The 11735-nt window shown below is 53.2% G+C and overlaps 1 protein-coding gene across 2 annotated transcripts; it reads left to right on the plus strand.

Annotated features, from left to right (window-relative positions):
* Positions 1-5700: 5700 nt before the first annotated feature.
* FEZF2 (FEZ family zinc finger 2) lies at positions 5701-9605 on the plus strand. 2 transcript variants are annotated; one of them, XM_012802499.1, is made up of 5 exons: positions 5701-5959; positions 6284-7210; positions 7555-7689; positions 7896-8028; positions 8937-9605. In XM_012802499.1, the coding sequence occupies exons 1-5, from the start codon at positions 5921-5923 to the stop codon at positions 9194-9196; spliced, it is 1494 nt and encodes a 497-aa protein (XP_012657953.1). In that variant the 5' UTR covers positions 5701-5920; the 3' UTR covers positions 9197-9605. The 2 variants fall into 2 exon arrangements, with proteins under 2 accessions (XP_012657953.1, XP_003785577.1); XM_003785529.2 differs by having other exon boundaries at positions 5721-5959; positions 6313-7210.
* The last annotated feature ends 2130 nt before the right edge of the window (positions 9606-11735 follow it).

An 11735-nucleotide genomic window follows, 5' to 3' on the forward strand; every position in this document is an offset into this window, starting at 1 on the left:
ATCTATAAAGTGTATCATGATTGTTTTTTGTAAACAATTATTTCCTTTGGGTTGCACACCAAAATCCTATAGCAAGAGGAAAACACAGGTGGGCAAAATGACTTCCTTCCCTCTCTGTGCCCCACGAAATAACAGGTCTGCTGGCGAATTGTAGCATGCAGATACTGGATCCGATTCCTGATTAAACAGCATTTCTAGTGAAGTGTTGTCAACAGTATACAAGTACATGTATATAATGTGCATATACACGACATGCATATATATGTTTATGATTTTATACGCATCCAGGGCAGAGAGGAGAGTGCACCAAACTTGCACAGATAGAGACTGTAGATGTGCTCTTTTGGAACCCCTCTCTGGCCTAGGAGCAAGTACACTGCCCAAATTTCTGTTTCTATAGACTCAGCCAACGTCCTCAGATGTGCGCTCTTGGAAGGGATGGGGAGGATCCTGGAAATTGTGATAAGTTTACACCAGCGGCCCTCCTCCCCTCCACAACTCCCCAGGCTGCAAAGCCGGTTGCCCCTGGCTTTTAGGAGCCTCTCTCGCTCCAGTGTGAAAACTAGTCGTTGCGTACACTGAGGTGTACAAAGAATGCAACCCGCGCAGTAAAACAGCCGCCGGGTGCAGTGGGACAGGAGGTTGGCCACTCTGGCTGCGATCATCGTTCCCAAATGATGCGGGCAGATGTAGACGGTTCTGGCCCATCTGTCCCTAGAGGCCGGGGCCTGGGACTCTGCTCCCTCGCTCTGCTTCAGTACCCGGAACCTGGGAGCTCTGTGGCGCGCCTGGCCTCTCCAGACTGGGGTATCTGGGGCTCTTTGTCTCCCGACAGCACTAATCCTGAGAACAACGCGCACAGAACGCAGAGGCCCCTACGCCTTGGACAAGCCTGCCATCCGCAAGCCTGTTCAAATGTTTTCAATAAAATGCTTCCTGGGGAAAAAAGGAGAATCGCAAAAGAATTTCTCTTCAGTAGTTAATCTATTTTCATCAGCAGTTAAGCATGCACCAAGTAAATCAGATTCTAAATGTCCTGAAGGAAAGAAAGAAGGGAAGAAAGGAGGAAGGAAAAGAGGAAGAAGAAAAGGAGGGTGGGAAGGAAGGAGAGAGGGAGGGAGGAAGGAAGAAAAAAAAGGATGGAGGGATGAAGGAAGGGGAGAAGAGAGGAGGAGGACATTCCTTAAACCATAAGTTTATTTGATTTTTTGTTTGGGCTTTTTTTTTCTTTTCTTTCCCTCTCCTCCCAAACAAGTCACCGAAGACCGGCATTAAAGAACATCAAATTTGCCCAGTAAGTGTCTTTCCAAACTTAACAGCCCTGAGCAAACCCTCTCCCCCAAAGCTGCTCACCCGAGAAGGCATATATAGGATAATGTATTATGTATTGCAACCAGACAAGCAAATAATAATGGTTTTTAAAATATATAAAGTGCCTTTTCTCATCCAGAACCAAGAGATATTCTCCACTGGGGCTGAAATTGCAGCACCTCCTTTGAACGGCAATGCTCGCCTTTTCCTAACGTGGTGCAAATGTGTCAGCTTTCGCAAAAGAAAGGGATTTTCCTCTGAGGTTGTCTGGCTTCAGGAAGGCATCTGCTAAGTAATTCGTCCTAAAGTGAGGGTGATCTCCGGCATTTAAAAAAGTTTTAAATATATATATATATATATATATATATATAAAAGTCATCATTACAGTGGCTCGGGTCTGTGACCGTGAAGTGGCCAGAGGGAAGGGGCAGAAGGAAAGGCTCGGCTCTAGCCTGGCCAGTCATATTTAATATGCTTCCCGCAAGAGAAGCTCCTGTAAAATCAACAGACAGCCGCCAGCTGTGCTTAAACCTGAGATTTCAATTAAAACACTGCGCTCCAGTCCTTGGGTTTGGGTCCAGATTCCCAGTCAGTGGTGTGCAAGTCTCTTGGCCAGAGCGTGGCGTTGCACCGCGGTGGATCCTGGAGGTCACCGCCTGGGTCAGGTATTGCAGCTTCACAGGCGCGCCTGGCCTTGGCGCCCTGCTCTGCAGGGTGGGAAGGATACTAGCCACCGAGGGGCTTCAGGTCTAACTCTGGCGGTGTTTCCCTACCGCGGCCCGGATGTTGAGGCCTGGGTGAGGGCCCGATGCCAAAGAAGGAAAATCGTCTGGCTTTTGGCTGGGACGCTCCTAAGGAAATAGGCCTCCCTATTTCCGGCTGGGGAAGGGACCGTGGTGGATCCAGACCCGGGGTCTTGCATCAGGGGCAGACTGCTGGCGGCCGGGGTGCCCCCAAATTGTCCCTGCACGTCCTGAGAATGTGGCTTCCGGGGGAAGAGCGCGCTGGGGCCTAGCAGGCCTCCGCTGGGCTTGCTTGCACCGGGTCTGCGATGCCTCCCTGTCAGGTGGCCTGCTGGGTCTTGCTTTCCCGGAGGCTCCAGCGCCTCCACGGTGGAGCTGGTATACCAGTCTGGATTGGATGAGAGCTTGGGACTTCCAGGCTGTCACGGGGGCCTCAGCCCACTTCTACTGGAAAATCCATCCCTTTAAGGGACAAGACTTGGGGAAGAGGGTGGAGTGAGGGGAGTAGGAAAACTATTTTTATGAATGAATCCGTGTCCCTGAAGCACCTGCCTATCTCTGCAGCCTCCTGTTGCCCTTCATTCTGAGTTACTTGGGATTTTCCGTCACCGAAAATTGTAGGTAGAAAAGTCTTTCCTAATCCCGCAGAACCTCTCTATCACACTCGCTAAAACTGTGAAATTTTAATTTCTGTAGTTGTCCCTCTTTTCCTTATAAGCAGTTCAGGCCCCCCCCCCCCCAGTGATGCGGGGTATGAAAATGAATTTGGAGGGTTGGGGCAGTGAATGGAAATCTCAGCACTCTTTCCACCGTGCGCCACGTTTCCCCAGTCCTCTATTATTCTGCCTGAAATCATCTCGTTTACAGAAAATATTTGTTTGCACTATTAGTTGGTACTGGAGTTAATTACTCAATGTGTTAACGTGAAGTAATATGTATAAAAGTAGGATCAGTGTTTATTGTGTGGGTGAGCCGTTGAGCGGTGCTTGAATAAACTGCAATTAGGGTTAGATAGAGATTAATTAACATGTGAGTGGCAAGGTGTAAAATAGTTTCCAACCCTCCACTTCAATATAATCTGCAAGGGAGGGAAGGAGAAGTTTGTGGAAGCTAATTAAATACTTTCATAAAAGCCAGTGTATTCACCCAACATTTGGAAAGAGAGGCACATTAGAGGCAACTTGTTTTTACCCAAATGTTTTCTTTCTGTAGAGGTAGCACTCCTTTGTGATGCCGGCAAGAGAGAGGTGGCTTATGCAGCCACAAAAAACGCTAGGGATGACGAGGCAGGTTCATGGGAAGCCCTTGGAAGCCTTTCAGCCTGATGGAGCTTTAAGACCAGCAGATCTTTCAAGCTGCTGCGGAGATCAACAATTACCCAATTTGGAAAAAGTGTTAGGGTGCAGAGCTGGTGGCAAACGGGATCCACAGAAAAGTCGTGATAGAAATTCGGGTCTTGAGATCTGCAGGTGCATTGATATTGTTTCAATGTTGGGGTGAGTTGGTTTGTTTCCTGTGTGGTGGGAGGAGGGAGTAATCAGTGCTCTCCTGTTCACATTAACATAGGGATGGGGGTAAATTAGGTCTGGAATTCTGCCTCTTTGAACATCTCCTAAATTAAATGGGCTGCATGGAAATGTTCTCCTCCACACAAGAAAACTTCCTTCTGGCTTGGAAATCTGGAAATTGGGGTAGAGGTGAGATTAAGGGAACAGACATGATTGCTGAATGTAGGGCAGTTTTGGAGTTTGGCAGGGTGAGAGCATTAACTCAGTACAGTCCACCACCAGGTCACTTTCCCCTGAGCCTGTTTGTTCACCTCTTTTTGCTTTCCAGATATGCCTGTCCTTTTCCTTACCTGCTATGTTCACATCTCGTCTAAAATTGTATGTTAAGGGACCTGAAACTGGATGGGTGAAGAGAAAGAAAGAGAAGTTCTGAAGGGAAAAGGGAGTTATTTGCCTGAAGTTAAAACTAGAGCTGTCTTCTACAGTCTCTTGACAGTTTTCTGGAGAAGTTCTGCAGTGCTGAGGGGCCTGGGATGGTACACACAGCCCTCTCAACACTTGCTCTCCAATGAAGAAGAGGGTTTGCCTCTACCAACACTTTCTTGGGCTCCAGATGATCGTATGTCTTTGGAGATGGAATTCACTACCAAACCCTGAACCCTGTTTGCTCATATTATACCCACTGTAATCCTCTTAAACTGTGGTTGCCGCTACAAAGCTCCTGGTCTTGCAAAAGCCGGCTGGCAAGATATAATTGTCCCTCGAACAAAACAGGCCAAAAGTTTTCAAAAACCTCTGCACCCCCTCCTCCCTCTTTCCTAAACCTAATTCTCTCGCTGGCTCTCTTGCTAGCCACCCCCCACCCCCAAGAACCCTCAGCCTCGACCACTTTTGTTGTCGCTAGGAGCACCCGGCCTGTTGAAAGTGCTGGAGCGTCTTTGAGCAGTTTGTTGTGATACGCAGGTGGAATGGTCTGCAAACAGATGAATTCAGTCCCTCCAAACCAAGCGCGGAGCGCGCTGCTTTTGTGCGCCAGGCACAAAACGCTGAATTCCTCCGAACTTACTTGGGGCCTGTCTAGAAAAGGGCCTTTTCTTCCCTCTACTTGTACCTCTGGCCACACTAAGTCTCTGCCCGCCCCCCATCAGGCCCCCTCCCTCTCCTCTCTGATAATCCTTCTCTTTATTTTAGAAAAACACAAAACCCGGTTCCACGCGGTGCTTTAGTGGCTAAAAGTGAAAGAGCTGCCTTGGCAGAATTCAGCTCTATGAATCACTTCGGAAAATTGGTTCGACTGAATGGCCTTAGGAGGAAAAACGTTTTAATAGGATCCAGGGGAGGTTCTGCTGTTTCAATCTGCTCCTTAAACAGGTGGAGATTGGACCTTCTCAATTATACAAACAGTAAGTACCCATCAGCCGGCGGAGCTGCGCGCTCAGTCCTCCCGACTCGCAGCCCTCAACCAGCAGCAGAGCCTGGACCTGCCTCAGAAACCCGATCATAAATCAGCAATTCTAATCGATTAGGATCTCAAATAGTCTTCCTGCTCTCGGTGCAGTCTCCCCCAGTTTCAGACGCAGAGCCAGCCAGAAAGCTGGAGGTGCACCCTCTCGGCGCCGAGGCCCCCAGGCTCCCTGCGCGCGGCCTTGTTCCCAGTGACGCTTCAGGGTCGTCCTTAGGCGGCGGGAGCTCTCTCCCGACCTCCGACGCCAGCCAAAGCGAGCTCGTTGCTTTTGCATAAATTAATATTTCCCCATTAACAAGTTCCCCCCTCCAAACGCGGTGCCCGCGTTCATGCGCCACATCCTAATGAGGTAATTATCATTTGCGCGTGTTCGGGGCTGGCGCCGGCTCTGTGGGTAAATGGCAGTTTATTAGCACGATGCCCAGCTCGGCTGCGGAGGGCTAAGGGATACTTCGGCTACTAGACTGACACTCAGGGGCCCTATGGGGCGGCGCGTCCCCCAAACCTGCAGGCCTCCAAAGTTGTGAATCACGCACGGAACTCTGCCTAGGTTTGGGTTCGGGCTCCCCCCCCCCCTTTCCTTCCACCGGCAAAACCATCACGATTCTTCCCCCTCCCCCTCCCGTCTCTTCCCTCTTTCTCGATTCGCAAACCGCTCGCACTTTCCCAAGGGGAGCGCGGGCGCCAGTTGCCTCCTTTTAAAGTTTGAGGGGCGGTGGTGGCGGCGGCCGGCAGGCGCGGGGGAACACAGGGGCCGCTACGGGAGCCGCGCCGCCGCCCATGTCATTCCACTTCAAGTGACTTCATGTGATGTCAGCCGAATGTAAAAGACAGTGATCTCACGCGGAGGGGAAGATGTTTGCCATCAAAATGTGACAGAAGAGACGCGCTGCATGGCTCGGAACGCTTCTCCTTGGTGGTGGGGGAAAGAGGTAAATGCGAGGTGGCTCTCCCGGTCCTCTTTAACTTTGCCCCTTCACTGTCCACTTCCATCACGCGTGGCGGAGGCCCCGGTCCAGGGAAGGGTTCAGGGGGGTTAATTTGAGGCTCTGTTCTTTTTTCCCACCCCCCTTTTCCTTTGTAAACCCTCCCCCTTCTTCCCCCTTTCAAAGTCCCAGGGCAGGGGCTGGTGGGTTCCTATGAGCTCAGGGTTAATGGGCGGTAATTTGGTACCCTTGGGTGCACTTTGTTCTGCCCCTGTTCATTTGAATGTAAATGGGTGACCCGGGCCCGACTAGGTGCTTATTAAACTGCAGTTTCCCCCCTTGCCTTTTCCGGAATGCAGACTTAGAGGGGAGAGGCTGAGCCCTGGCCCAGCCCGGCTCGGCTCGGCTCCGCGCGTGATGGCAAGCTCAGCTTCCCTGGAGACCATGGTGCCCCCGGCCTGCCCGCGCGCTGGAGCGTCGCCGGCCACTTCCAAGACGCTGGCCTTCTCCATCGAGCGCATCATGGCCAAGACGTCGGAGCCCCGTGCGCCCTTTGAGCCCCGGCCTGGAGCGCTAGAGGCGGACGGCAGCCAAAGCAAGAAACTGCTCAACCTCTGCTCGCCGCTGCCCTGTATGATCCCCCTCCAGCCCCTAGGCTACGAGGTGCCGTCAAAGACACTGCTCAGTTACTCGGAGCTCTGGAAAAGCAGCCTCCGGGCGGGCGGCGGGGGAGGAGGAGGCGGCGGCGGCGGGGGGGGCCCGGTGTGTAGCGCCAGCGGCTTGTGTAAAACCAACTGTGGCGTGTGCTGCAAGGCCGAGCTGGGCCTGGCGCCGTCTGCGCTGCCGACAGGCAGGGTCATCAAGCCGCAAGTCATCAACCAGGCCGTGGGGCTGCCGGCCAGCGGCTCGCTCTACTACTTCAACTACCTGGACTCGACCGCGTACCCCCCGTCTGAGCTCCTCGGCGGCCACCTCTTCCCGTCTGGCCTCCTCAATGCGCAGGCCCCCGCCACTCTGGCTGCGCACCCGAAGCTCTTTCTGCTGGAGAATGCCAAGCTGGCTGGCCTGGCAGCGGACAAGTTCCCCCATCCGGCTCCCTATGCCCACAAGGAGCGCTTGCCCGCGCCGCTGGAGCAGGTGCTAAAGGAGAACTCGGGCCTGACCGCGGAGCGCGGCGGCGTCAAGGGCCACAGCAAGCTGCCAGGGGGCTCCGCGGATGGCAAGCCCAAAAACTTCACCTGTGAGGTGTGCGGCAAGGTGAGAGGCCCAGAATCCGGAGGAGGGGTTGGGAGGGGCAATCAGCAGCGACTGCTTCCCCGGGGCAGCCTGCAACGCCGCTTTCTTAAGCTGAAGAGCTCCCCAGTAGCTGCCTGCTCAAATTGGGAGGCAAGTTGGGACTCAGTTTCCTAATCTGTAAAGTGGGGATGTCCTCGTCATCGGCCGCACTGTATTGGTGTAAACAGCAGTTTGGGGAGCACTTTACAAACTGGAAGGAGCTCTGAAGGGGGGTGTTGGTTGGGGGAAGTAGGCTGTAACCCATAGGGGCTGATGGTAGACCCTCAGAGGGACGCAGCACAAGGCCCTGTCGTGTCTTTCCATAGGTGTTTAATGCTCACTATAACCTCACCCGCCACATGCCGGTCCACACCGGAGCCAGACCGTTCGTGTGCAAAGTCTGTGGCAAGGGTTTCCGCCAGGCCAGCACACTCTGCAGACACAAAATTATCCACACCCAGGTACGTGGCCCTGGGTCGGGCCCTGCCGGTGCAAACCCCCCTCCCACTTGCGTTCCCAAGTCTTAGCTATGGCACTGGGGAGAGGATGACCAAGGATCCCCCTTTACTTTCTGGGCTTGGGGGGAGAATGTCCCTTTGAGGTGTTCCTGAGGTGGCTTTTCCGTGCCAGGGGCTCGGCCTTACTGTGCGCGCTCCCCTCTCCACAGGAAAAACCGCATAAATGCAACCAGTGCGGCAAAGCCTTCAATCGCAGCTCCACGCTCAACACCCATATCCGCATCCACGCAGGCTACAAGCCCTTCGTCTGCGAATTTTGTGGCAAAGGCTTTCACCAAAAAGGTAATGCTCTGGACGAGGCCCTTTCCTCACCTCACCTCGGGACTCGGCGGGTCGTGGTTGGTGGGAAGGCAAAGAGGGATCCGGAGACACGCAGCGAGAAAGCTGAAGACGGCGGGCGCAGCATTTCTTTAGAATCGGGTTGTGCGGATTTAGGTGAAGCTCTCCCGGTGGGGTTAGTAGACCTAGCCATATGCAGCCTGGGTGCACCAAGAACTCCCACTTGGGAAGATGGGAAGGAAGGAAGGGGGGCAGAAGGAAAGGAAGCAGGAAAAAGAGAGGGTATTGCCCTGTAAAAAAGGGTTCCCTTTGTAGCCCGGACTCCCCTTTCAAATGAAAAAAAAATTTTTTTTCGAGACAAAACGCACCTCCTAGGAACAATTTAAGACTTGGTGGTGGGGAGCAAGTATGCTCCCCAGTGTCCTCAGGCCCGACATCCAGCTCGGATTTTCCAAGGCACTTTTGGATCTCCAGGTGGTAGATGGGGGCAAGAGAGAATACCTTCAAAAAACGTAAGGGAAAAAATAAGGAACAAAGCCTGGGTTCATGTGAATTTCTCCAGAGAGGCATCAGCCGGGGGAAAGGCCGAGAGAGTCTCTGGGACTGAGCAAAAGTTTCCGGGCCTACGGAGGGCGGCGGGAGGGACGCCGGACCGGCCTCTCTGTGCCTGGCAGGGCAGGCGAGCAGAGCAGCGCCCGCGGGGAGACTCAGTTCTAGGTCCTGTCGAGAGAGCCCTGGCTTGACGCATACGAAGTTTGACAACTTCTTTACTGGAAGAGGTCGCGCCCGACTAGCCAAGCGTCCCGGGTTTTTTTTTTTTTTTTTTTTTTTTAGCGGGCACCTGGGAGGCCGCCCCCCACCCCCAATTCCACTGCATATCCCCACTTTTCCCTTTTTTTGGTCTCTTGTAGGGAACTACAAGAACCACAAGCTGACGCACAGCGGCGAGAAGCAGTATAAATGCACCATCTGCAACAAGGCGTTTCACCAGGTCTACAACCTGACCTTCCACATGCACACCCACAACGACAAGAAGCCTTTCACGTGCGCCACTTGCGGCAAAGGGTTTTGCAGAAACTTTGACTTAAAGAAACATGTGCGCAAACTCCATGATAGCGTGGGCCCCGCTGTCCCCACCGCAAAGGACCTGACCAGGACAGTGCAGAGCTGAGAGCTACTGCCTTGCCCTCCGTTCCCTCCCTGTACCACCCCAAAACAGATCACACGTATAAACTTATTTCTAAAATTAAAAGAAAAAAAAAACTATAGCAGAGAGGCTAAAATCTATTTATCGAAACCAGCATATTTTTGGAAAGCTAAACGTTTCCTCGATGACTGGCAGCAAACGCGTGGCTCCCACCTTTGTATATTCAGGAAACTTATTTAAATCCAGTGCGCCGAAACATATTTAATTTCAGGCCTCGGCTTCTCTTCAGGCAGCCAGTTTGAACCCCAGCCTGTCACCGTGAGCGCCCCAGAAGAGCGCGGCGCCCCATTCATCTTAATACTGCCATGTAAATCCTCCTGTACAAGCCAACACAGAATATATACATATATGACTCAATAAACAGAATCCTTAGTGCGCGTTTTTTTCCCCCTCTCCCCTCGCCGCGAGGTCAGCTCAGCAAACCCAAAGAACGAGAAGGACCTGAGAAGGAAATAGGCATTTATAGCCTTTTGCTTCCCAAATATGCACTTCATTTAGGGCGCTGGGGCCAGAAGGAGGCCAAACCAGTGTTCCTGCAGCGCTTGCGCGTTAAGGCCCCTAGGAGCTAGGGCTAAAAGGCCTACATCCGCCTCCACCAGGGGCCAAGTTTTTATTTGGTGACTGTTCAGACGCTTGGGATTCTGGGTGTTGCCTTATTGGGGTAAGCAAATTCAAAGAAAAGGGTTAAAAGTAGGCGCAGGAGAGCAGCATTTGAGCGCGTCCTGGAGCAAAGCAGCGCGTCACGCGAGGGTAAGCAGCCGGGCACTGTCCTGCCTGGGCGCTTCTGGGCACATCCCCTTCTCTGGGCCTCCTAAGCAGGGTAACTACCGCTTCTAATCTCCCTTGGCGGCGAGAGCTGGAGGCTGACTGTCTCCAGTCCAACTAGAGCTTCGGGACTCCGTGCCCCGCGCTCTGGGTCTGGGTCTGGCCTCCCGGTACCGCGAGCCCTGCCGCGGGAGGGCGCGCCGGGTCTCCCCGAGCTCGCCGCGGCCGCCGTCGCCTCCTGGGTCCTGATTACCGCTTAGTTAGCCCATTTCCTGAATAGCTATCTCCGCCGCCGAGCACGCTGATGAAATGATCTCACGCTTGCTTTCTAAGTAATGACCCAAATTAAGAGAGAAAACAGAGACCCTTCAAACAGCATTACATTAATCATCTAATCATTCCCAGGAGGGGGCCGGCCGCCGCCGCCCCGTTTGATCCGAATCTGGATAATCAAGAGCTCGGATTACTGGCGCGTCGCGCCGGGTCTCCCCACCCCCACCCCCCACACACACTTTTAATATCCGCGCGGCGATTCAGCCCACGTCTTCTGGAACAATGTTCCCCAGTGCCAGGAGGAAATGCGGCGAGGGGTTCGGGAGTGTGCTTCCACTCCACCTCGCCTCTGAGGGGGCGGGGGCGCTGGGCGCTGACCCAGAGCGAATTTACACTGCAGGTGCTTGCTGGCTATTTGGAAGGAAAGATGGTTAATGCAAAGGACAACCTATTACTTAACTCTGAAAGTGACTGGCTTCGGGTTAGCTCAACGCCTGGTATACAGTAGGCGCTCAGTGGCGAGCGCGCCAGTGGCTTCCACAAGTGACAACGCTGTCATTTCCCTAGCGTTTGCTATATGCCAGGCACTTGACACACATTCTGTCGAATGTTAAATTAACAGCAACTAGCAAGCTGGGGATGTTTATTCCCACTTTATGGACGAAGAAACAGAGGCAGAGACAAGCTGAACGACACGCCCCGGGTCGCCAGGCTAGGAGGAGCAGGGATTCGAACTCCTGGCTTCTAGGAGGCTAACGCTGCCTTCTGTCCTCCTTGGTGGAGAAGAAATCGGGGAGAGAGGCTCAGGGAAAGATGCCCAAGGGCAGGATGGAAGCTCGGTCAGGGTCACTGCCTATGGTTCTGTCCCCGCCCCCGCCCAATTCGCAGACCCATTGCGCGGGGAAGGAGAATTGTCGATTTTGTTTGCACAGAGGACGGCGACAGCTTCCTCAGGCTGTCGCGGGGGTATTTTTAGTACCTCCGATTCAGAAATAGGAACGCGTACATTAGAATTCCATTTCCTGAAAGGAGAGCGTCCTCGTTTTTTTGTATTCCTCCTCTCCTCCCCCCAAGTCTAGGAAGACGCAGCCAGGGGAGGGGGGAAGAGGAAGCGAGGGGGAATTTAAATGTTAGCTCTTTCTGGCTGCAGTTCGCTGTGGGGAGATTGGGACCCAGAGAAATATGCAGATTTAACTCCGAAATCTTGGTGGATGCCACAAACCCCAGGAAACCCCAGGATGGGCGAGGAGGACTTGGCGGCTAAGGATATAAAAATATCGCCTTGCTTTTCCCAGACATCTATCCCCAAGGAGATTGCAGGCCGGTTTCAGGACTTAGCTCCTTTCCTTGTTCTCATACTGTGTTTTATTAGCTCCTCCGCTAGTGCCCCCCACCATGTCTGGGGGAGATTTGGGGTGCCCTATGACTATCATCTCAACCAAAAATCCTTTCCTTCCCCTAGAGA

Source organism: Otolemur garnettii, unplaced genomic scaffold (assembly GCF_000181295.1).
Source record: "Otolemur garnettii isolate 467f Iridium unplaced genomic scaffold, OtoGar3 scaffold00015, whole genome shotgun sequence".
Taxonomy (NCBI): domain Eukaryota; kingdom Metazoa; phylum Chordata; class Mammalia; order Primates; family Galagidae; genus Otolemur; species Otolemur garnettii.